At 32.6% G+C, this 25965-nt stretch overlaps 1 protein-coding gene across 4 annotated transcripts in view; it reads left to right on the forward strand.

Annotated features, from left to right (window-relative positions):
- Positions 1 to 25965, forward strand: part of PSMD14 (proteasome 26S subunit, non-ATPase 14) — an 85945-nt gene that overhangs the window by 51457 nt on the left and 8523 nt on the right. For all 4 annotated transcript variants that reach the window (XM_031451538.2, XM_010985579.3, XM_064484847.1 and 1 more), the window contains 3 exons: positions 12178 to 12285; positions 18799 to 18873; positions 22147 to 22272. In XM_031451538.2, coding sequence (XP_031307398.1) covers positions 12178 to 12285; positions 18799 to 18873; positions 22147 to 22272 — 309 coding nt within the window. The remainder of the gene's footprint in view (positions 1 to 12177; positions 12286 to 18798; positions 18874 to 22146; positions 22273 to 25965) is intronic.

Consider the following 25965-nt stretch of genomic DNA (forward strand, 5'->3'; position numbering starts at 1 on the left):
AAGAAAGCATTTTCAAAACAGAATGTAAATGAATGACTGTGTATTTTGGTTTTGGTTATCTTGTTTATATAGTCTTTGAAATGGCAGTTTTAGTTTCTAGACCTAGTTCAGGTATTATATAACATTGGTGTTTGCATTTGTTTATTTCTAATTAACTATAATTCATATTAAAAGAATGCATTTCATTAAAAAATACACTTATATCACATGACTCTTGTCATATGGTAAAATATATCAAAATATATCAAAAATTACTTTATGAAATCACATGTATCACCATCTAGTTTTATATGTCATGAAAAAATTTAGTATAAATATCCATCATTGATGATTGACATCACTTATTGTGCCTAATATTTAGGTTCATACAATTATATTACCTGAAATAAGGATTCAGTTCTTTATCAATAAAGCAGCTTCATCTATAAGGTATCTGAGTTTGGTTATAATTTACAGTCCTCTCAGTGTCTCAAAACCTTGAATTAAATTAAATGCTAGTAAATCCGTGGCCAGAGTGTTCTAGTTAAATTGTTAAACTTAAGAATATAAACTTACAAAACATGAAAAATAGCATGAGACTCTCCCTCCCCCTTCCCTGCACATGATTATCAAAACTATCAAAATATTTAATAAGGCAGTGATTAACTCAAGAGTTTAAAAAATGTTGATCTATATGTAAATGATTTAAGTTGGGTTTCTCTTCTCTTTCCTGTATGTTTTTATATCTTTATTTTAATGAGTCCCAATATTATCTGTTTTTGAGTTATTAGATAAGCATGGATTCTTTCTTCATAATCTCAATTAATTAATAGTGTTTGATTTCCTTTTATAGTGACTTGACTGTATCTTGTATGGAATTATTGCTATATGCCAGGTATTGTGGTGATAGCCGTTTCAACTTGTCTCATTTTTCTCAGTAATTCTGGAAATAGGTTCTATTATCATTCCATTTTATGAATGAAAGGGTGAAAAAACTAGGGTCAAAGAGATTACTTTGCACAAAATCACGCCGTTTATGTATTAAGCAGCAGAACAAGGATACGAATCTCAGTCTATAAAATTTGAGAGCTCAAGCTATTTACTGGCTCTTTTAATATTAGACAGTTGTAAACAATATGATTAGAATAACTCAAGAATGGAAAATGAGTATCAAAGGTCATTGCAGGGCCTTTTCTTAACTTGTATGGATAGGCATCATTCCCCTCAGTGTAAGATTTCTGAGTTCTCTATCTCTCTATTTTTAGTAGGCATTATATATTAATTGATTTTTCTCATATGGTATTTGTTCTATTAATTTTAAAAAACAGTTTAGACAAATTCTTCCCTGTCAGCTTTTGTAACAGCCCTAAGACCGAACATTGAAACCAACATAAATAATAAAATATACTATATAATAAAGAATCCATATCACTCTATTATGTAATTATGTAAATGTTAGAAATGATAGGTGAAAAATCAATAATACTGTTTGTAATTTAAATAGAGTGTAAGCTCATAGATATCACCAGTGAGCTCTAATCTAAACTTACCATTGAAAATAGTTTTTAAGACTCTGTTTTAGTTTATTTGTAAAAAAACATGTTTTAAAATATTTTAAACTTTGTTCTCAAGTGGCAGCCTCTTGCTTAATGTTTTGCTATCTTGTATATTCAGCCTATGACTGGAATTGATCCAGCAACAAATTTAGAAGTTAATTCAACTTGTAATATGGCTATACTTCTTCCTTAGGGCAAAAAGAACAATTACTTTGTATAGAGTCATAAAACTAGCTAGCATACAATTATTACTGCTTTTGAGAACTAATTTTCTTGTTGAGATTCCTGTCAGTAAAATGCTCAGATGTTACCTACTAACTCCAAACAATCTTTGTGTCTGTTCTCTATTTTGAAAACATTTAAAAAATAACTAAAAACCCTTTAGTCCAAATAAATCTTCACACTGGCTAGATTTTCTTGAAGATTTTTTATTTACTCTGATCAGAAATACTCAATGGACTTCTACAAATGTGATGTTTATCTAGTTTCAGATCACCTCATCAGCAGGTGTTTAAATACATCTCATGTACCTGTATGCTAATGATTTGGGAATACAAAATAAATTTAAAATGGTCTTAGTCTCTTTGAGAAAATAAGTCATATACATTTAGTGTCACTAGTGAGCCAGATACCATTCTGCCAATTGTATGCTGATAATCTTACATTGCATAATGATATAATACAGCTTATACTGATACTGCTTTGTTTCTGTAACTAAGTATTAATTAGATTGCTAGCCACAAAGAATTCAACAAATATGTATTTAGAACCTTTTATGTGTCAATATGCAATAAAGTAGTACTTGTATAGCAAACATAGTTAAGTGCAAATTAAATTAGAAGGAGGTAGAAATCGGTGTAGGCTGCACAAAGTAGATGAAGCTTGCGCTAAACTTTAAGCGGTGGGCAGGACATCACTCAGAAAAGAGGAATTTGTACCCTTGGAGAAAAATGTAGAGACAGTACAATTTCAGGTGGTATTTACCTCTTTGTTCATTCTTCTTTCACACCTATTTTAGAATGTAAAGTGAGTAGTTTTGTTCGTTGTTGTTGTTTGTTTTTTAATCAGTGTTTTACAAAAAAGATGGGGCTCTGAAGAGTAAATACAAATACAGGAGGAAAGAATTAAGGGATAAATGTTATAAGAGCTTACCTTTTATTTTCGAATATCTAGAGGGTTATGTCTTTTTCAAGATAAGAGAGAAAATATTTTACTTATCCAAGAAATTTTATATTAGAAAGTTTTAAGATGGTGGAAATTTTGAACTACTCCAATAATAGTTTTATTTTAGCATTTACTTATTATTATTAAAAATGTTATAAAGGCAGGGCATAGAGTAATGAAGAGCACAGGCTTTGGGATCAGGCCTGCTTTAGAATCCAATTTTTATCTTTTCTTTACAGCATGACCTTAAGCAAGTTACCTAATCTTCTTGAGCTTCAGTTTTCTCATCTATAAAACAGATTTTAGTAACCATCTCATAGTATTTATAAATACTATGAAGTGATATATATAATCATTACAGTGCACATGCCATATAGGAGTTGTGTAATAAATGTCACTTCATTATTCTGAAGATTAAAATAATCAATACCAGTAAAACAACTAGCATTTTAGAAAGCAATGAATATTTCTGAAAATTTTGTTAAGAACAAGTCTATGAATTAATTACTAATGTGCTCACTTTGGGGAGGTGAAAGTAATAACTACAGAAGAAATGAAAAGTTTAAAAAAATATTTTGGACATCCTGACTAATCTAAGATACTCTTCTAATTCAGCTGATTTTTTTTTTTTATTGAGCACTTACTGTTTTTCCAACTATTTCTCTAGTGCATGCTGATAAAAAGGAAAATAAATATATTATGTTAAAATTCTGGCCTTTGACCTGGTTAATGTGTTTCACTTAAAACCATTTTGTGTTTTATTCATCTATGTGTTGTCTCCCCCACAAGACTGGAACTTCTTTTATAGGAAATATGTTTTCATATCTTGAAACTGATGTAGTATTTGCAAAAAGTAGTTTTTTTCATAATTGTTTATAAAATAAAATCAAGGAATTCATGTGTCAGTGGTTAACTATTACCAGTTTTGACTTTTAGCATATAAGAAAACTGCAGTTAATTTTGTGTAGTTAAGTAATTTGTATATGTTAGCAGTCATAGAATAATTTATTGAATGAGTAAAATGTGAAATTGACATGGTCAGTGAGCCAGTTTGTTCATAGACATTAGCTTTGATTAATCTGAACCTTGTGTAATCAGAAGTAAAGTTTAACATGTCATTTGTCTTCTAATGGTAGTGGAAGATATTTAGAATATCTGTTATTCATAAGATTTTCTTTTGATCAGTATCCCATGAGGGTCAGTTAGGGCTGAATAGTCCTAATCTCAAATTGTATACACACACAATCTTTTCTTTGCCTAGTTTTCCAGACTGAAAGAGAAAAATAGAAAATAGGACACATAAAAGTTCTATTTCCATTCCTAGTATAGCTCTATGAGCATACTTATCCACCTCTTAGAACAAGTTTAGTTACTATATTATCTTTTGTTTGCTTCCTGGTTTTCATTCTTATTATCAGTTTGAAGTTTTATAACACACTTAGATTTAATCTGTGAGGATGTCAAAGAAAATATTATAGGTGCTAATGTACCTATACTATTCCTGATAGACAGACTTAATAGTTTATAATATTAATTTAGCTGATATAATCAGAGATTGTCAGCTTGGAGTGTTAAAACAAGTTATGTTTAAAAGCCTAAGAAACATAAATCATATACAGAACTAACAATTGTTAATGTAGTTCTTTTTATTTAGAACTTCTATATTATAATTTCTGAGCTAATTTATTATTGTTTGGTACTTGCTATGCATTTGAATGGCATAAATCTACTTCAAATTAGTTTGAATCCAGCTGTTTCTATAAAGATACAGGGAAACCTTTGAAACAATGTCCCATTATCTATAAAAATGTTATTTATGGGCTCTTTTGCTTCTTGAATGCTTTTTCTTTCCCCAATTTAATGATCCCTGGTCATTCATTCAACAGATATTTATTGATCACTACTGTGTGCCAAGCATACACTAGATACACAAGGGAAAGAAGATACTCTGTTCTTAATGCCAGTTTTATACTGGAAAATGGAAACTATGACTTTCTATAAGAGGCTTATCATAGCCCATATATATTAATTGTTTAAGATCATATTGAAATAATTTGACATTAGCCCTTCTTAATTGTGAGGATGTTTCTGTCCTTGGGACTTAGTTTTGGCAGGCTGATGTGTCGTTACCACTGTAATCTTCTGAAGAGGGTAGAATTGATTATGGTGGTAAATTTTCTTCTAAGTTATAGTTGATTATTATTCTAATAATCAGTGATTATTCTTAGAATACTAGTAAGCTTTTTAGTAGATGCCCACTGCCACTTTTTACATTCAGAATAGCTTTACTATATGCAGTTTTTATTCCTGATTAAACATAAGTCAGTGCTTTGTGACGTTTGAGTTTTTCAGTTCAACATTCCTAGAAGAGTGTTTCATGAATTCAGAACTGAGCAGTGATAGGGAAATGGGAAGTATATACTTTGTAAAGCTAGTGATTAGATTTTTATAGATAATGATTGTTTTTGTTTTAAGGAAAAATAAACACAAATAGTAAAACTTTATGTTGAACAGTAACCAAAAATGCTTTCTTGGACCTTTTATTTCAGTAGATGTTTATTCTTCATTGTATTAGGCATCCTAGTTACTCTGCTAGGGAATGGATATTCATTGGTGAGTAAGGCACAAGCCTTGCTGTGAAGTAACTGAATCTAATAGTAGTCTTTTCTTGCTTTTGTGTTAGGATAACTGTTATATCAAGTAGCTTGGTGATGAAGAGTGCTGGCTTTGGCATGCTGTGCATGTACAAATGTAGTGGTATCACTTACTGGTTGTCATCTCATTTAATTTATTCAAGTCCTCTGAGCCATAGTTTCTTTATCCATAAATTGAGAATATTAATACCTGCTTCTTGATTGTTGACAACATAATTTTCTATATAATAATTAATAAGCCCAATAAAAAGATGTAAAAGTGATATATAGCAAAGTAATTGACCTTTACATATTTTTCCTACAATAATGACCTTGCCTTTTGAGGGATAGCAGTTTGAAGGGTATATTTTGTGTTTTACTTTGAGGGTGATGTTAAAGCATGAGAAATATATGTAAGTCCCTTATTCCCCTTATCCACCTGCACTACTGCCCTTCTAACATAGGTAAGCCCTGCCCTTTGGTCTCTAGAACCTGTTATCCCTTTACTTTATGTGGACCTGTTATTAAGCATACCAATTGTGTTGCTTTCACTTGTCTGCTAGAAAGGAATCTGAAGTCATTTGTTCATTGTATGTAGGCTGGCAGAGTAGCCACCAGATAGAGCTGGTATCAGATCAGTGACCCAGAGATGGTAGTCTCTTCTAGGTCATCAGTAGTCCCTGAGGAGTTCACTTTTTAAGTTTGCTGTTTATTCGTCACCTGTAAGTCTAGACATACCTATCATGCAGGAGTATCAAGATTCTAGGCATATTGTCATTTTTAAAAAGAGATAATAATATTCAGTATAACTGTTAAATTTTTTTCTTTATTTTAATTAGGAATTTTCCTAAGGAAGTATGTCTTTAAAGATCTCTCCCTAATTTCCTATTGATGTTTTCATATACCAAATGTCTGTGATACCAGATTTATAATTCTGATTTGGTTTTTGGGGTAGCTTTTTCTAACTTTAACGCGGTATTGCCGTAGCAGCACTCTGGTTAGTTTACTGTGTCAGTTTGGGAGGTCCAAGAAGCAGATGCCAAAATGGGATTAGACATGCGAGAGATTTATTTGGAGAAACACCTGTGAAAGATAAAGGGGAGACTCTTCACACAGCAGTACAGATTTGACCTTGTGGAAGGAGAAAGAGAAGGTAGGATTGGGTAGATAGAGTGTCAGACTGCAGCATATTTCTGAGAAAGTTTCAGCCAGGCTGTTGGGGAGTCCTTGAGACGGTTGTCCTTTAGAAGAAGCCCTTATTTGTCAGGAATGGCTATGTTATAGTATCTCTGCTGTACTCAGTTAATGGCTGGGAGTAAGTAGCCCAAGGGAAGTGTGACATGGGGTGAACCCCTAGAGGATCCAAAGGTGTAGCATCTGGAGTTTGTGAGTCAGCTATGCTCTCTACAGTAGGTTCTGTTGAAAGATCTGAGCTGGGCAGCTCCATGACCACCACAGTTAATAATACTAACATCTATAGTGGCAGGTACATTGATATTATTTTATTTAATCTTATCACCAGCTCTGTGAGGTGTCATTCATGAGCAAATGGAGACATCATCAAGAGGTTAAATAACACTTAACCTTACTTAGGTCACTGAACTAGCAAGTGATAGGACCAGAATTTCAACTTAGGTGAATTCTGACTCCAGAGTGTCTTACGCATTTAAACCACCTATACCATACTGACTACATGCATCACTGTAAAAATTCTGCTAAACTTTATCACTTGACCGTATTCCTTTTTTGAAGTTTCATGGATCTAAAAATGTTTACCTTTTGCCATACTAGTTTCTAGAGATGGATTTTGTTTTTGTTAAAGCATATATGTTCAGAACTTCTGGCTTTACTGTTTGAATTTTGATGCATGTCTTCACTTGTCAAAAAAAGTACATTATGCTAGTTACACTCCTTCCCCCTTTTCTCCCAATATATTGAAGTTGTACTACAGCTCTCTAGCTACAATAAGCAATTCTCCAAGGATGAAGAAATAAAATGTACATACACATAGGAATTTCTTTTCCAGAGCTAAAATTGACATTTTATAAATAATTTCCATGTTGCAAACTTGAGACTAGGAAATCACAGCAATTCAGTGATATGCATTTGGCATGAGTCAGTTTTAGTTCTTAGTGCTTTTCATTGGAAATGGCATAAAAAGTAAGATTTCTTTGAATTTTTTATGTTGTGGGCTTACTAGAGACATAAGATGTTTTTCTCTTATAGATGTCTGGCAGTGCATGGCAGCAGAAGTAACGAAATGGTCACAAACCCCAGCAGTACTTCCCAGGTCACATGCACCCTTAATTTTTAAAGCATCTAGAAACAACCTAAGCAGTTGATAACAGGTCATTTCTAGGTGATAAAGGGTTTTTGATATGGGGTGTTGCTTTTCGTTCCACACCTACCATTTTTATACTCATTTAGAGACTGACTTTATATGATAGTGTGTTTCTGTGTTTTTAAATATGTAACCTGACTGGTAACTGAATTGTAACGCTTTTCTCTTTTCTTGGTATTTGACATAGATTTTGAGGTCTTAATTTTTTTTTCCAAGCTTTTTTTCCCCTAGCTCATTTAATATATAAACACTTATACCATAGTCATTGATTTCAATACAAGGGCAGTTGGGAATGCCAAAGGCAGCTACTATAAAATAAAATTTAAAAAAAGAGACAGAGAGAAATTATGAATTATAGTATCTACTGCCAGAAGTGTTTGTGCATTTTTCTTTCAAATGCTTTTGTATTAAATTACTTTTACGAGCTTCACTTAAAAAATAACCTCCTTTGAATGTAAAAATTGGGAACTATAGGTTGGTGCTTTAGAAATTTAGTCTTTCAGTAACCAAGCAGTTGATATGAAAACATGAATTTTAAAATAAATAGCATTTGGATAAACTGTACTATACTCATGAAAGAAGCCAAAAAATTATGGATTAAACTGAATTTGAAAATAATTGCAATTTTGGGTCCTAAACCAGATTCATTATTAAAGTGAAATGGTAGGTCTTTGACCCTTGGGTATACTTGAAATAAATATGGAATACAGTATTGTTTTTAAAACTATTTTGCTTTTATAAGCTAAGACAGATGTACAAAAAAGATGCAGTTTTTATTTTGTATTGGCAGCTTCCAAATATTTAGTATCTATTTCCAAGAGTTGCAATTAGTAAAGCAACCATGGTACTGAAATCTGCACATCCCACAAGCTAATTATATTTGCAAGGTCAGAGTGAATACATATTTTCAGAAAAATAAAGGGTTATATAAATATGTGTCTTCTACTTGGCTGTTATATCACAGTTTGTTGATCTGGAGTATAATGTGTACAATTCACAAATTTGTCTGATAACAGAAAGTGGTGTGTGATTGTGTTTATTTTACTAACCAGTATATTCACAGCAATCACTTCCAAATATCTCTCCAGTAAAGATGTGTTAATTACAAAACAGACAAGGTCTTCTATTATATTAAAGCTACTAACAAGAAGACAGCAGGAATCACACATGTAAATAGCATCATCAACCCCTATTTTAGTCCTCTGTTTTGATCTGTGAGTTGCGCATAGACCAAAGGTGCTATTAAAGACTGAGTGTATGAAATAGGCAGCATTATATGAACAAAATTTATTCAACAAGAAAACAGACCTTTAACATGAATTTAACAAGCCTGAGAAATTATAAACTATCATATGCTGCAGATTCATGCAGTGATAATAAACAAAAAAGGAAAGTAAGAGGTTTCCCTCAGCTAGCCAAACTGCTAATGGTTTTGTTATAAGCTGTCTACTGTTGCAGTGACCTCTGAAAAGTCTCAAGGCACTTGTACCAGAAAAAATTAAGTGGTCAGGCCGGTGAATAGAGATTCAATGTGGTGTGTAGGACTGCAGCATGGAAACGAATTATAAAAGTCTAGCTTCATATTCCTGAAAACATTCTTCATACTTTAGCTTGGAAGTTTCTGTTATTGCACATTAGGGAGGTAGTTTTTGTGCAGTTTTTTGGCTAAATTACTTTTTGGATTTATAAGACTTAAGCTGAACTGCTTTAATGTATATATACTTTAAAACAAGCTGTAGAAAATTTGTATAGCTCAAAAAAAAAAAAAAAAGGATTTTCCCCCACCCCCTCCCATACCTTAATTAATCCTTGGGGGTTCTTTGTTCAGTATATTGTATCTGAGATTTCCTTTCTTATCCACTGAGTGACCATTTTGCTGTCATTCTATTGCATCATGCTGTAAATACATAAACATGGAGAAACGCCTTCAGCTTATACACACCTCCAAGTGCTCACTGGGGCTTTTCCTTGAATCTTACTGTGGCATAATTAACACCTTCTTCACCCATTGCTCATTAGTGCACTGGACATTAATGAGTCTATTTTGATAGGTTCTCCAAAGGAGAAACCCACTTATTCTCACAGAGCAAAAAGCAATTATAAAATTGTACAGAAATTAAAATGTAGCCTATATTGCCATATTTATGTTTTTATTGCGTACTAAGTCTAATTTTGGTCTATAGGTTGTGGAACATGTTAGTTTCCTTAAGACAGTTGCTATAGTGATGGCAGCAAATTCCTTTAATCTTAATGTAAAGTATTCATTTTCTATTGGCTATCATATTTTTACTCAGAAATTGTCAATCTAAGCATGTCATTTCACATGGGCCATCATTTATTAGTTGAACAGTATATTAAATTCTTGAATCTTTGTCTTAATTTTTAATAGAATTCAAAGGTTTTTTATTTCATACTGTTTTTAACTGATTGTGAGATCTGTTTAGCTGGTATTTTCATTTTTTTATGAAGTTTCATAAAAAATAGTCCAGAGAAGTACTACAGAGATTTTTGTGTAAAATAGTTTTGTTTTTCTAGTTTGAAAGCATTCAGTATAAAAAGGCATCTTGTTGTGATATATAATGGAATTTTCATAGATTTGTAGAAGTGGTTTTTTTCTACAAATGATACTGAAATCTTTAAATGGAATCAAAGTATTCTAAAAACAGACCAAAATGATACTTTGCTCTTAAGTATTTACTGCTATTGGTTAGGGAGGCACTTCTTAATTTCGTATTTATTTAAGCTGTACATGTATCAAAATGGTCTCTTTTCCCGTCTTTATCCTACATTTTAATTTTATTTTATGTGCTTTTTAGTAGAAAATGTTAGAAAATTTTACTTCATGTTTTTAAAAGTTATTGAAAATATGATAATATCTAATTAAAGCATGTTTGATATTAGTATTTTATTGTTTTGCAGAAAAAATGTGATTAGAAAATTAAGTATAAGCAAGAAGTGTAAACCTAGGCCATATTTATCTACACATAAATGTGAGAGTGAAGTCTGGATTACAGTTATTGTATAAAAAGAAAAAAGTTTTCATGAACTATTAAATCATGCATGTTCTGGGGATACTTGGTTTTATTTTAAGGCAAGAGGAGTCTTTGGGGAAATTCAGACTGTTAGAAATAAAAGCAAAATTCAAAGTTGATTTTTTTTTTTGGCCTAGTGGAGTAGGCAGAGACCTTAGATTGATTCACTTGTCATAATGCTTTGGCCCAAGTTTGTATTCTTTGGTACTGTTGACCCTTCGTGGTAGCTTTTTAGAAAGGGTAAAGTTTTTTTTTCTTTCTTTAAATCTTGCTCTTTAGCATATAGCATGTAGTAATACTTACTACAGATTTTTCAGACTTGATGACGTTCCAGTTGGCTTAATTTGAAAGTAAATTTTTTTTTAAACTCTTAGTATCTTCAAACAATAATTATACATATGAGAAACAGTCTAGTTGACAATAGTGTTTAAAACAGTGATAAATCTCAGTTGTTTAACACTTTCAAAGGCAAATCTAGAAATAACTATATTATCCTGCTTTAAGATATTTTAATGTGAAGAATGTATTGGGTTTATTCTCTAGGAAATTGATTTAAATTCCCTAAAAGAGGCATCTGTCTTAAGGTCCCCAGTTCTTTACATAAAACATAGCAACATTTAAAAGCTTTAATGAGTCCTTTCAAATCCATAATAATGAACAGAAGAAAGCATTAACATAGTATGTGATTCTTGTTAAAACTCTTAATATGTAAGAGATAGTAGATGATTTATATCATGTAAGAATTTGAAGTTTTTCTGTACTGAAATATTGAATACACATAGCAAAAAGAGGATACTTATTTCTTTACTATCAACTTAGGGCTGTGTCATTCTGTCCCATGTTCCTGGCTTAAAAGCATAGATGACCTTGGTTTTCTTGCATTGTGTCTCCTATTCTTGACAGTGGCTTGGATATTTAAGGCCATCAGACAAGGTATAAAGTCTTTTATAGTCACAAGAAGTAAAAGGTATCTGACTAGAAGAGAATACGTGGAGCAAGTGCCTTGCTGGTTGTAATTTTGTTGTCATTTCAAGTACTGAGGTAGTATAATTGATGTGACAGGGCTGGGCTTCAGATGTGGTCCCTTAGCTTGTGCTCACTTTCAGTTTTAGTTTCTCTTTGTCATTCATTTTGATTAGGTAAAATTTAGGTGACAGACATATGCACACCAATGGAGACTGTTTGGTGTAAGTTTAGTAATGACGTATTTCAATAATAAAGATGCAAAGTTAGTATTTCCCTTTACTGCTTCATGAAAATTGCAATAATTGGTGTCACCTTACATTACAAGATAGAGGGTGGTGTGCTGATGGCACAGTCAGCAGGAGGTTCTTTTTTTATTAATATTATAATTAAATGATTTTCTGGAAATAGGCCAGAAACAGATGCAAGTTGATCATGCCTTGTCCACTGTTGCTTGGCATCATCACTTGCTTTTAAAAAAGAATTGACCTGACACCTTGTTTTTACAGGTTGTTATTGATGCCTTCAGATTGATCAATGCTAATATGATGGTCTTAGGACATGAACCAAGACAAACAACCTCAAATCTGGGTCACCTAAACAAGCCATCTATCCAGGTAATGCCTATATTTGATACTGTGTTAAAACTGTTTTACATTTTAAAAGCCTGTTATCAATGGACATTTTAAGATCCAATACTTAGCATTTTAATTTGTTTTGCAATTAATTTTTTTTGTGCTTTAAAAGGAGATTATGGGAAAAGTGTTGCAGAAGTTAGATTTGCTTATATATGAGTCAGCTTTTAGTGAAATTTTTAAACTGTCCTAACATAATTTGAGGACACCTCTTTTGGAATTATAGTGGAGCCTTAATCTTGACAGTACCTTACAGCTTTGTATAGTTAACACTGTGGTAAAGGACTGACAGGAGTTTCAGGAGGAGTGTGTTAGGTATCATCATTGATTGGTTAGTAGACCTTTCTCATAGCAGTAAATAGTGGTAAATTGTTGTATACTTTAAGAGGTCCCCAGAAGGAGTCCTTAAATGGTGTTTAAATTTTTCTACCATTTTTTTTGCTTACTCCCTACTTTTAAAACAAATGATATAAAACATGGTTATATATTGCTTTTTATTAGAATCTATATCTTGTTCTTTCTAATGATGGCAACCACTGTTATTGCAGTTATTCAGACACTTAATATCCTCCTGAGTGATTGTTTCCTTTGTGTCATTCACATGCCTCATTGTTTTTACACAAATCTTTATTATCTGCAAAAATTATTTTAAATGTGTTTTTAAATGCACCACAACCTGTGTTTGTATAGTTAATTGCTTCTCTGAAGATTAATTAAAAGGACAGAGATACCATGTTTGGTTAAATAGAACACATAGGACAGAGACATTATAGTAGCTGTTGCTGCTCTCCTTCTGAAACCTTGCTCTGTCATATGATTGTCTTTGGGGAGTTGTGGCTTTGACAGTTAACCATGGTTAAGCTAGGTTACACTTTGATGACTTTATACTTTTAGATGCTTACATTTTCAGCAGACACTCATCTGAAATCATCAAAGTGAAATTTTGTTTTTTAAAGGATTGAGGTGTGTTGCTTTTGAAAAATTTTTTTACAAGTCAGAGAAGACTGCAAAGTATAATGAGTAAGAAATAAGCTATCAGTGTTTTTGATTGGGTACAGACAAGTCCATGCTTGCTGTTCCAAGAGAATATATTATTGGACCTGTTTAGCCTGTGATAATGACCTTTCTTTAAAACCCCCATAGCATCATACTGCTTCATTATTTGTTTTGCAAAAGGTTAAGTAGCATCTCATAGTCTAAGATCATTTTGATTACTGCATGGTATGTTTTTGCCAGAAGTTTTTACTAATTGCATGTCAGCAGCCACCTGTTGCAGATTTCGTCTTTTAAATTTAAACACTGCTTTTTAACCTTAAAAATTGAGTATAATAAAATAATTAAAATGTTTCTTTCTGTATCAGTCCAGTTTGTATTTTTTACCTTATAATCTTGTAATTTAAAATAGACCTTAAGAAGGAGGTTCCAAACCCAAGTTAAAAGGACCTGTGTATATAACAGCTATAGCATCGTTGTTTATTTCATTTTAGTTTGTTTTGCCTTCTAGTTAAAAATCTGTAAATATATTTATTTCACAGTTTGTCTAGCGCCCATCAGTAAGACATCTATCTGGGTGCTTTACAGTTTTAAGACAATTCCAATACTAAAACACTCAAATGGGATCAAGCCAAAAAGTGACAGAACAAAGCTACACCTTAAAACAGTTTTTTAGTTTTTTAAGATAAGCTAGAAGGAATGCAACCCAGAAGAACCTGAAGTGTTAAGATGTGTTAAGAAATTGAATTTTAAGATGTGTTAGCAGGATCTTTACCTCAGGGATTAGAAAGACCATGCCTTTTATTTTAAAGGAAAATCAGTTCATGTTAAGAGAGGTCTTCTTTCTAAACCAAATTATAAGTAGTAGGGATAGAAACCTGACAGGTACCATGAGCACTCATGCTTGGGGTAACTAATGCTTTTCAACACTGATTTTTTTTTTTCACTCTTATACTTAAAATACGTTGTGGGAAAATACTAGGATTATATTATAGACTACTATTTAATATATTGAGAAAAGTTCAAAATATGTTAAGAAAAAGATCATAACATAGGATACACAAGTTCTCCTCTTTGAAAACATATCTTCTATAAACTGTGCCTATTATTTACACCAACATGTTAGTATTGATTACCTTTAGGTAGTAGGATTATGGGGTTTTTTTTCTTGTTTTTCGTTCTTCCTATTTCTTAAACTTTCTACAGTGAAATATATTCTACTTTTAGAAAATGTTATTTTTAAAGCACTGATAACAGTGTTGAAGTATTTGCTACAAGACAAAGCTAGTAGACAAGGTTTATATGAACTTTCATCTTTTAAATAAGAGAAGCCATTAATAATCCTCGTAGAGAGGGAAAAGTATAATGCTTATACTACAGACTTTTATTTTAATATATGAGGCTTTTATTACTTTGTACCTGAAACATTTAACCATTATTGTCAAGTGTATAGGATTGAGAGTTAGCAAGCATTTATCTTAGTAGCTACAGATGTTAAACTATTCCACTAAAAATTGTTCAATGACATTTCAGATCCTTAAGGGCCACAGTATATATGAAGACTGGTTGTCAATTGCATGGACATTTAGTGAATGTTAATGCATATATACTAGGGTTGTGAGCCCCTAAGTGTAGCCCTGTGTACAGTTGCATTGTCTAACAGAGTTAAACTATTTGAAAAGCATTGTTTTCAGTAGTTATTAAATAGTTATGAAACAGTTGCACTGGAGGGAACCATTGTGGTCATTTTGTAGGTAAGAAGACATACCCAGAAAGTTTATTATTTGCCTAGGTTATCCAGTGAGTTGATACAGGACCTAATACATAACCAGAGCTATTCTTTTATTCTATACTTGGAATTTTAATTAATTAATTTCAGCATAGATATATGTATACAATTCAAAATTCAGAAGATATGAAAAGGTATTTAGCAAAAACTCTTTTCTTTTGTTATCTGCAACCCAGTTCTCCACTCTAGAGGGAACAAAGCACATGTTTTGTTTCTTTTCAGGGTTATTATATTTATAAATAAAAAGAAAGCTTCATGTTAAAGTATAATTTAATGGATGATACCTAGCACCACATTTGTTTTATCAATTGTAAAACAATTCCAGACAGACAGGTTTATCTTTACATCTAAATAAATACGGCTTTTTAAGAGCATGAAACTTTTTTAACCTATCAAGAATCTATAAATAGGTTATTACATACTTCATAAGCTCTGTGTTTTAAAATATGCCTGCTTTTCCACAGCAGTGAGTGAACAGAAGTATAACTTCTGACCTTTTCTCAGTAGTCTGGGCAGTGCCAATGAAGTATGATTAGGATTGGTTTTAGTTACTTCTAAGCATGTTTTAAGTATTTATTTAGTCGTTTAAGTGGTTAAGAAGCTACTTAAGTTAAAGTATCTTATTTTAGGAACTATTGTCAGCAATCCCTCTACAGAAAATGTGGCTCTACACAGTTTCATCCAACCTGGTAACTGACTGCCTCTCATGAACTGCCTATATTTTTATTCCATAGTTTCTACTATCTTTGCTTATACATCGCTGCAGTTCTAAGTTTATTACTTTTCTTTCTCACTCTTACTTATACTTTAGTGGTTTAGCCAATCTTGAACATTCATTAGGATTAGGTACCTATTTTCCCAAAGATATTTCTAATACTTAAGTTTAATAATTCACATGAGTGAATGAATACAGAATATATCAATAATTCAAATGGTGGTTGATTTTGAAGTTTATTTCACAGTAATGATTATTTGCATACTTTTTAAGAAATTTGTCATACCAACAAAATTATAGAGCTCTACTCTAAGGATTAATTTAAAGAAACATAGAGATAACATCAGTGGATTGTCATAACTCTGCTTTGTCTAGTTCCTCCTTCAAACCATTCTTTATCTAGAATAAATAGCATTTTAGACCGATACAGAGTACCAACCTAGGTAGAACTCCTTGTTTTAAAGGGCGGCAGCCTGCGAACAAAGAAAACAGGGTCAGGATATCCAAGAAGCAAATAAGCTAAGTCCTGTTAGTAAATTCAGAATGTGTTTTCGTAGAAATAGTGCTGGAAAGGGGCTAGCTTCCCAGGTCAGCCACTGAAAGCTTATTTATCCCACAATATATAATGCTGTAGAACAGGGAACCATGCTTTGCAGATTTCAAACAGTCCGTGAATGAGCTTCAGGACAATATCCTGTTTAATGAAGAATTGCCTAAATTTTCCTAAGTTCGTCATATGTTTTTTAAGTATAAATTTACAACTTAAGTATTGATATTTTAAGAAATTTCCTGGTTATATAACTTCTTTATCTGCCTGATATACTATGGCATTTGCTAGTATGTTATGTTTAATTTGCAGTTTGACCCTTTCAGAAAGCTAGTCTCCCCCTTGTAAAGCTAATCTTATATTTGGTCTATGCTGCCACAACTTGTAATTCAATGTCAGCTAGACTGGTTAGTTCAAAAGAATTTATTTTTCACTGAGCTAAATAAAAGATGCTGTGCTTTTTGGGCTCATGGGAAGAGGTCTCTACATGGCCAGTTTATGTGTGATTTGGGATGAATGCGCTGGGGGTACACAGCAGATAAGTAAGTGAATTTGGAAGATGGTTTAAGGATATCATTTGATTTAAATTTTATTTATTTTGTTATTGTCCCTGCTAATCTTTCATGCTGCTCGTGTTAGTTTTACTACTTTTAACTGAATAATGTAATTGAAAATCAAATAGGTAGTGCCTTCAAATTGCAAACGGTGTATTTCAGCAGTACAGTCAGTCTCTGAAATGTGGACTTGTCTGTGGGCTCATCTGGCTGGCCATACCTGTTATTAGCTTTATGTCCACTATGTAGAATTATATAGTTGGAGCACTGCACAAAGGCACTTGGATTAGAGGACAGTTAGCACCTGAAATCTAACCTGAGTTCCACTCTCCAACCGGGCTGTGTCTGCTTAGAGGATTGGGTACCTTTTTCTAATTCTTCTACCCAGAGGATGTAAGATTAAGGGAGGCACTGATTAGTTCTACTTTTTTATCTGCACAGTAGTATAGCATTTCTGTGCACTGAAATTTAATTAATTGCTCTTGATTATTATTGTAATGAATGAGGACTTAATAGATATTGTTAGTACTTTAATGTTGTGTATCAGCTGTTTTATTATAGCACATGTTAAGAATATAAGAAGGGATTGTTTCAGTACATATCTAAAATGGTTTATTATTTGGTGGAGTGATTTTTCTAGCAAAGTTTAAAAATAAAGACTATGCTTTATTTTTGTCCTGGTCCTTAAAGTACAAAGATTTAATCCAAGAATTCCCTAAAATACATTATAGCATAGTATGGTCAAAACAAAACAAAAAAACATGGGCTTTGGAGCCAGAAAGACTTGGGTTCAAATCCCAGCTTTGCCTTTTACTAGGTATAAACTAGTAAAAAATTGAGACTTGTGTCTTATTTCCTCATCTGTCAAAATACAGATGGAACCACCCTACCTTACTGGATTGTTGTGAAGATTAGAAGACTTACTATGTAAAGCACATGCCAGGTGCTCTTTAAATGTTTCCTTCCACTCCTTTTTCTATTTCAACACCTTAAGACTACACTATAAAAATCTCAATTATTAGACAGTGTGGTGGTTGTTTCGTTTATCATTTTAAGATTCCTGAGCTTTTTTGTTTTTATACTTGAAAATATGTCCGATGTGTATTTCTGTACTGGAATGTCTTAGGCTGATACAGCAGTCCGCAGAAACTGTTCTGAACCTCATTTGAATCTCTTGCTAGAGTTAGATATTTGAGCAGTTGTGAATGGATTACAGCACATGAAGAGAAATTGTTTCTTAACAGAGGTATGCCATTAGCTTAAATTTTTATTATGATTTTCCTGTTTATCTTGGCGATCAATTGCAGTGGAAAAAGTTCTGCTTGCTGAGATTGCCTGTCACTGGGTAAGAGCATGAGCCAAATAGACCCAGTAAGAATAAACTCCATTTTGTTAATTTGGAGACATGTGCAGACACAATCATTTTAATATATTAGAGCTGAATTAAGAAAAGGGAAATTTCAGATTAATGTTATGTGTGAAGGAACTAAGTATATTATTATGACTTTTTAGGCTTTTCTTTTGAAATAACGAAGGCAAATCATAAAATCAGACTTAATAAATTATGTGTTATTTATAAATTATGGATAATTAATTTATGAGTTTGATCATGATAAGGTCTAACTGTCTCTGACTCTGCGCAAGGCTACTAAAACTGCTAAATTTGTGCTGCTCTGTATCATGCTTTAAAGAATGTGTGCCCCATATCTCTAAACCTCACTTCTAAACTTGTAGCTGAGAAAAAAATAATTTAATCTTTATTTAGGATTAAAAAGCCACTTTTAGACAATGGTAAAGGTATTGTCTGCAGGATATGTGAACAGTTTTAAACAGTAGTATTTATTTTACTAGATGAAAAATATTAATCAGTCCTTTTTCTAATCATTTATCTATATAGGCATTAATTCATGGACTAAACAGACATTATTATTCCATTACTATTAACTATCGGAAAAATGAACTGGAACAGAAGGTAAGCTTAAATCTTTATCTTAGAGGAAAAGAATTTTTTTTCCAAATAATTTAAACTATTCCTTGGTATATTTGAATTTGAGTTATTGACCTCTTTCATTAATGTGTTCAAGTATTTTTTCATTCATGATGAATTGCAACATAAAATAAAGGAATATTGAATATTTTATTGTACATATTGAAAGACATTTTACCTTATTAATAAGTGCTAAAGCAGAAGAGGAAGTAGGAAACAAATATTCCAGTTTGGTTTTATGATAAATTATAAAAATCTTTCTTCTAATTCTGTGATTTTTCTGATTATTTTATCTTATCCAATAAAATGGCTGTTTGTTACTAAGTTACTAAGTAGCTTCCCAAGTTTTAAAGGAATAAATTAGACTGTAATTGTATAGTGCTTTAAAAAGCCATGGTTACCTTAGATAAACTAAAGGTGAATCAAGAGGGAAATGCATTTTGAGAGATTTCAGATATTTAGATCTAAATTCTTCTACCTTTTTATACCAGGCAATTTTCTAATTTGATTACTTTAAAACTACCTGGCATCTTGGTGGATTAGTATTCTTTTGTTTCTACTATTTTAGGATTATCTCAAGTACAGTTTTTCTCTCAACTAATTCAAAATATTTAAGTCTGCATATTGCTTTTTGAAATTACAATCTGAACTGCTTTTTTTCCTTTACTATTACAAGTAGTCATTCTCCAAATGAGCTTCTTGTATTTCTCTCTGAGAAAGACTTAAAAAAAATTTTGTACTATTTGACAGCCAGTAAGTTTTGATTTCTACATCTACTCTGAAGCTCAAACATGATAAGCAATCGGTAGTAAACAAGACCTTTCTTACTAGTTGAAACTGTTCCACACAAAGTTAACCTTAGAAGGAGATTCTAGTGCATAGGGTGTGTGGGAGGTGGAATAAGTTGGGCTCTCCATACTACTCCCACTTTCAACCTGATCACCTCCATTTTCAATCTTATTTACATATTGTGGGGGAGGATGTGCTGTATAAGATTTTCTAAAGTTTGATAAACCATTGTTTCAAAAGTTCAAAGCCACCAGTAAGGTTCTAGGTACTTGAGCACAGTTTTGAGTGAGGAGCTACAGGGGACCAGTTCTTCCTTGGACTGAGGGGATACAGAGCCACACAGCTCTCTTCCAGCTGCTTGCTTTTGTCCCAAAGTTTATGTCTGCTGTGGTGGATTTAGCTGACAGCTTGATACATTTTCAATACTTATTTTAATTTTATGCAGAATAGGTACAGGCCATGAAAAAGGGCACCAGTCATACACAAACTGAAAAATTCATTCAGATATATAAATATTTTTATCAGTCTGATAACTGACCCAGCTATTTGGAAATATCCATCTAATTACATCAACTTTTTCTCTTTTTCCTTTTTTCTCTTATGGTACCCCATGAACTTAGCTACCATTCTTGGTGTAAAAAAACCATACACATAAATACTTACATAATTTAATGTTATATTTATGTTCTCAGTATAGCTTAGTTCAGGTGCTTTCTTGATACCAAAAGCCCTGCCTTTACTCTTATCTCACCAACCTGTGTACTTAACCCAAGTCTTACCTGAGGGTCCCAGTGGAATCCTTGTTCGGGCGTGGTAGGATTATCCTGCTGCTCTGTGGGAACTTCCTTTGTTTGCTTTTGAAGTGCAGAAAAATTCAGTTGTCAACATTTAATTATAGGTAGCTTTATAGCATAGATAGTTGTAGCTGCACCAAAATTTCCTGACGATGTATTTTCTAAAACACTATCAGTGTCAAGAAGATGGGAAACAATCAAAGAAATTGGAGTTACTTGTGTATTGGAATGTCTTGTGTAGCATTTTCCCAGTTTTTTTTCCCCCTCAAACTACTCTTGCCTCTCTGGGCCCTAGGAGGGGAATGGGGAATTTGGAACTTTGTGTCTTGAAAACTCTCATAGGTGATTTTGCCATGCAGCTTATTCCCCAGCATAAGAAAAACTTTGTACTGCTTTTATGTGCAAATCTCTAAACAAGTGATTTTTCTTCTCTTTCTCTTTTTTAATTGAAACATAGTTAGTTTACAATGTTAATTTCTGATGTACAGCATAGTAGTTCAGTCATACATGTACATACATATATTCATAAGTAATTTTTCTAAACTAAATTCATACATGTCCTTTTGTGTCTTCAGATCCTCAAGGCTTATGGGTCTCATTTAAAGTATACTGGTTCTGATAGCAAAAGAACAACTGTACTTCTGTAGCCTCCATTTTTTATCAATCATTTAGAAAACTCTTCTTTTTCAACGATAGTCCTCAACTGAAGAACATTATGAGTAGGACTTTAAGAAAAACTGTCTTAAGACTCCAAACATGAAAAGTTACAAACTTCTAAGAATATGTACTCAAAACTAGGAGTCCAGATGGAGAAACAGTGAGCTAAGGTGTTTAGTTCCATGGTCACAAACAGGATCTGACCCCAATTTGCTGATGTGATTGCAAACTGGATGAATCTGTGATTTCCTTTCCAGTTTTGTGACTTTTCATTCTGATATAAAGAAGTTTTAATTTTTAAAATTATAGGTATAATATTAGAATTTGAAGGAGACTTAGAGATTATCTGATACAAGCCTTCAATTCACAGATATGTAAACAGGGACTCAGAAAGATTGATACACAGTCATTCAGTAAATGGGCCATTTACTTCCTTGGCATTTGAAAGCTGGGCTATATAAACTATTAGAAATACTGTGTGTAACGTAGTAGTTTTACTCAATAGATATTTATTATCAAATATGATTAGATTGTGATCTAGATTCTAGAATCTAGACCTTGGTGATCTTAAAATAAACAGACCAAAGTCCTTGCCTGTTGATTTCTCTTTAGTGAGAGAGAAATGCACTAAACAGGAGACAGAAATTTCAGGTGTTGATAGTGTTATAAAAATAATAAAGCAGGTTAAGGAAGGAACGATGGTTAGATACTGTGAGGTGGCTTTTTTATATAGCATGGTGAGGAGTGGCATTTATCTCTTAAGTGAGAAAAGTAAGCTATATAAAGATAAGGAAAATAGCCTTTTAGGCAGAGGGACAGCAAATGCAAAGGCCACGGGCTTGGAGTATTCCTTAGACTTTATTAATGTAAATTTAGGAGATTTCTTATTAGAGTTTATTTAAATTAATAAGATTAAATTTAAATTCATTAATTCCAAAAGTTTTTTGTTGTGTCTCGAGACAAGTGAAGGAAATTTTCTCAGCATGGAGAAATAATTACATTGCTTTATATTTTTTAGATGTTGCTAAATTTGCATAAGAAGAGTTGGATGGAAGGTTTGACACTTCAGGACTACAGTGAACACTGTAAACACAATGAATCAGTTGTAAAAGAGATGTTGGAATTAGCCAAGAATTACAATAAGGTAAAAACTTACTTTCAACATTTATTTCTTATAATCTTTGGAATATATGTGATTAGATGTCAGACATTGTATAAATACAGTATAGTTTGAAATAGAGTGGCCTATTTTATAGATCAGATAATAAATATTTTAAGCTTTACAGGCTATCTGGTCTGTCGCAACAACTCAACTCTGCCATTATAGTGTAAGAAATAGCCACAGACAGTACGTAAAGGGATGAGTGAGGCTGTGTAGTAAAACATGATTTCCTAAAACAGGCAGCTGGCTAGATTTGGCCCATGACCTATAGTTTGCCAACCCCTGTTGTAGACCACGTGAAATAGTTCCACATTTGAAATTGCTTCGTTAATCAGAGAACTTTTTCTTACAAGGGAAGGGGAACATGGAGATGTGAACAACAGCATTTAATACTTGATACATATAACTTATTTTATGGACTTGTCTGTTTTTCATTTAATACATGTTTATTGAAAACTTGCTGTGTGCCAGGCACTGGGAATATGGTAAGAAACAAGACCTGTCCTCACAGAATTTATTTTTCTGGTAGGGGAAACAAAGTAAGCAGATAAACATAACATAATACGTAAAATACATAACATAGTAATAGTGTTGTGAAGAAAATAAACAGGATGATGTAAAGATGAGTACTAAGGGAGAGTACTTTATATGAGGTTGTTAAAAAAGTTGTGTTTTTCAGAATCTCCTGAAAATCTTTATTGTATGCTTAAGTATATGTGGCCATTATAATGTTTTGTTCATAGATTTATGTTCTTTTACAATTCTGAAATTAAGAGAATATTGAGCTGTGACTAAAATGTATCTTCTATATTGTATCAGTTTCGTAGGGCTGCCACCACAAACTACCATAAAATGGGTGTCTTAAAACAATAAATTTACTCCAAAGAAGTCCAAAATCAAGGTATTGGCAGGGCAGTGCTCCCTATGAAGCCTTTAGAGGAGGAGCCTTGTTTTTCTTTTCCAGCTTCTGTTAGTCCCAGGCATTCCTTGGTTTGTGGCAGCATAACTCTAATCTCTAACGAGGGTTAGGATTTCAGTGTCTTTTGAGGGGGGACGTGGTTTCAACTTTTTGGACCAAAACCCACATAAAGAATAGATTTTATGTTTTGACCTAGGACATGCAAATGTTTATGAATGTGAGTATATATAATTGCAACAAAAGTTTCACAAAACAATATTTACCCTTATAACAAGTGATTTTTTTTTCTCATTTGAACTCAGTTTCACTCTGTTTCAGTTATATACACATATAGTATATACATAGACATATAGCTTACAGCCTATTAATGGGTTGAAAAACCTGCAATTTGTGAAGCATATATACATATTATACAATGTCATGATTACAAATATTGAATATCTCCTGTATAACTTGCAGTGGAAAACAGGGATCTTGCCTTTATTTATAGGAAAATAGGGGCAGTAAGAGTAGTTCATAACCAGAGTACTAGGCCAAAATTGATGTGTTCCATAACACCTTAGTATTCAACTTGTCCACAGACCAGCTGCATTAGTATCACCTGGGATCTTGTTAGAAACGTGGGCTCTCAGACCTACTAGATAAAAATCTACATTTTAACAAGACATATGTTAGAAGTTGGAGAACACTGCCATAGAGAAGTCCATGTGAGGTCCTGTAGAAGTTCAGAGACTTTTGCTTTCAACTGGGAGAGACCCAGGATGCAGTCTTAGGGAGTAATAACATTTGAATTAGACCTTAAAGCAAGAATAAGATTTGGACATACAGAGGAATGTTACCCTAGGCCAGCTAAACATCATGAGCAAAGACTAGGAGACAGAAAATGTAAGGGCATCTTTAGGAAACTGTTTGACTAGAGTACATAAGAAGGGTGTACATAAAAGGGTGAGTAGTGGGGAGTAAAGTTTTTTAAGTCAAGTAACAGGGTTCGGAAAATCAAGATAGAATTATTTTTTATCAAGGGCATGATATACCTAGGACTTGACTTTAGAAACATAATTTGACAGTGGTATGGAAGAAAGTGTTGTAAGGGAGATTTGAAATGGAGATTCTGTTTAGGAGGAGCTTGCTCCCAAATAAAAGATACTAGGTGTCTGTCTGGATTACTGCAGTGGCAGTGGGAAGGGAGACTTCAGTAGGCAAATAAAATAAAGCATGGTGCCAGGTGGATAGATGAAGTGAAGAAAGAAGGAGGAATTAAAAGATGAATTAAATGTTTCCTGCCTCGGTGACTGGAAGTATCTTGGTACCATTAACATTTCCAATTTAAGTAGAAGTGCAAAGATGGAGAAAGGAGATAAAGAGTTCTGTATTCAACAAGCAGTTTTCTATGTGGGACTAAACATTAATGGCAGGGGCTAGAGCTTTTGGAGGCAGTTAAAAATAATATTGCTTGTCACACCAAAGAAGTATCATTTCTCTTTTTAAATTATACACATTTTACAAAATAAATATTAGCCAAGAGACAGTGTATAAAATTTTCCAAGTGTAACAACAAGTCGTTCGAGAGAATTGGGCTTTGAAAAAATGTTGATGGGCCCATATAAACTAAATTACAGCAGAATTAGGTTTGACTTTGAAGACCATGCTGATTTACAAGTAGTGTTCCAACTGGAAATCCCCACTGGTTCTAGATTGTAGGTATATATATAGAGAGAGAAAGAGAGATTTATCTTTCTAGTATATGTTTTCTAGTATATGTTTTCATGCTGTGGAGACTAAAGAGAAAGCATTAATTTATTGTATTTAAAACAGTTAACCTTTTATAAATTAAAAAGTTATGACTTAAGTTATTCAGCAGACTGTAGGAATGGTTTTCATTTTTCTGTAGCATTACAAGTTTAAGTAAATTCTTATTGGTACCACTGCCAGGAAATAACCTATTTATGGTTACTGCTGCCCATCCACAGAAGTTTTTCCTATTTTACAGTTTTAAAAAATTCTCTGTAGTACTCAAAAACTTGTAAGGTTTGGTTATAAAATGAAAACAATGTGTAAGCTGTGATATGAAGGAGTCCAAATTTGGGACTGTAATTCCCTCTGTGATTGAAAGAGAATGCGGTGGAGTTTTTAGTAACACTTAAAATATAAAAAGAAAGGCCCATACTACTAGTTTTTCATAGTATTCTTTTTAATTGGTTGGTGTTTTAAACTAAGGTAATTACTGTTAGGTGCCAGTTAGCTCCTAAAGTGAAAGAAGGTTAGAAAAAAAGTTAAATTCTTTTATCCCAATTTTCTAATTTCAGATCTGAAGTCCATGCAGAGATTCTGCATGATTATTAGTCATTGATTTCTCTAATTACTGAACTTCAGCACCCACAACTCTTTTGTTCCAAATCTCCTAATTTTTTCATGCCAAGATGCATCAGTTTTTTAATATTGATAATATTTGGATATTGGTGAATGAATATGCCAGTGAAAAAATGAATTGTAAGACTATTTTAAGAATAGCATAGAAACATAAAATTTTGCCTTGTTTTCAAATAGGTAGCCCTATAAATTCAGAGATCTGACAGTTTACTTTTTAAGTAGAAATACTGTCTACTTAGTAACCTGAAAAATGTTTGGATACATCTTTCACGTAATTTCATATAAAATATGTAATATATAACTACAGTTGGTTTACCACAGTAATTAAATGTCTTGTTTTGTGCTAGTGCAGTAAGATAAGAAAAACAAAATGCGATATAAATATT

The sequence above is a fragment of the Camelus dromedarius genome, chromosome 4 (genome assembly GCF_036321535.1).
Source record: "Camelus dromedarius isolate mCamDro1 chromosome 4, mCamDro1.pat, whole genome shotgun sequence".
NCBI lineage: Eukaryota > Metazoa > Chordata > Mammalia > Artiodactyla > Camelidae > Camelus > Camelus dromedarius.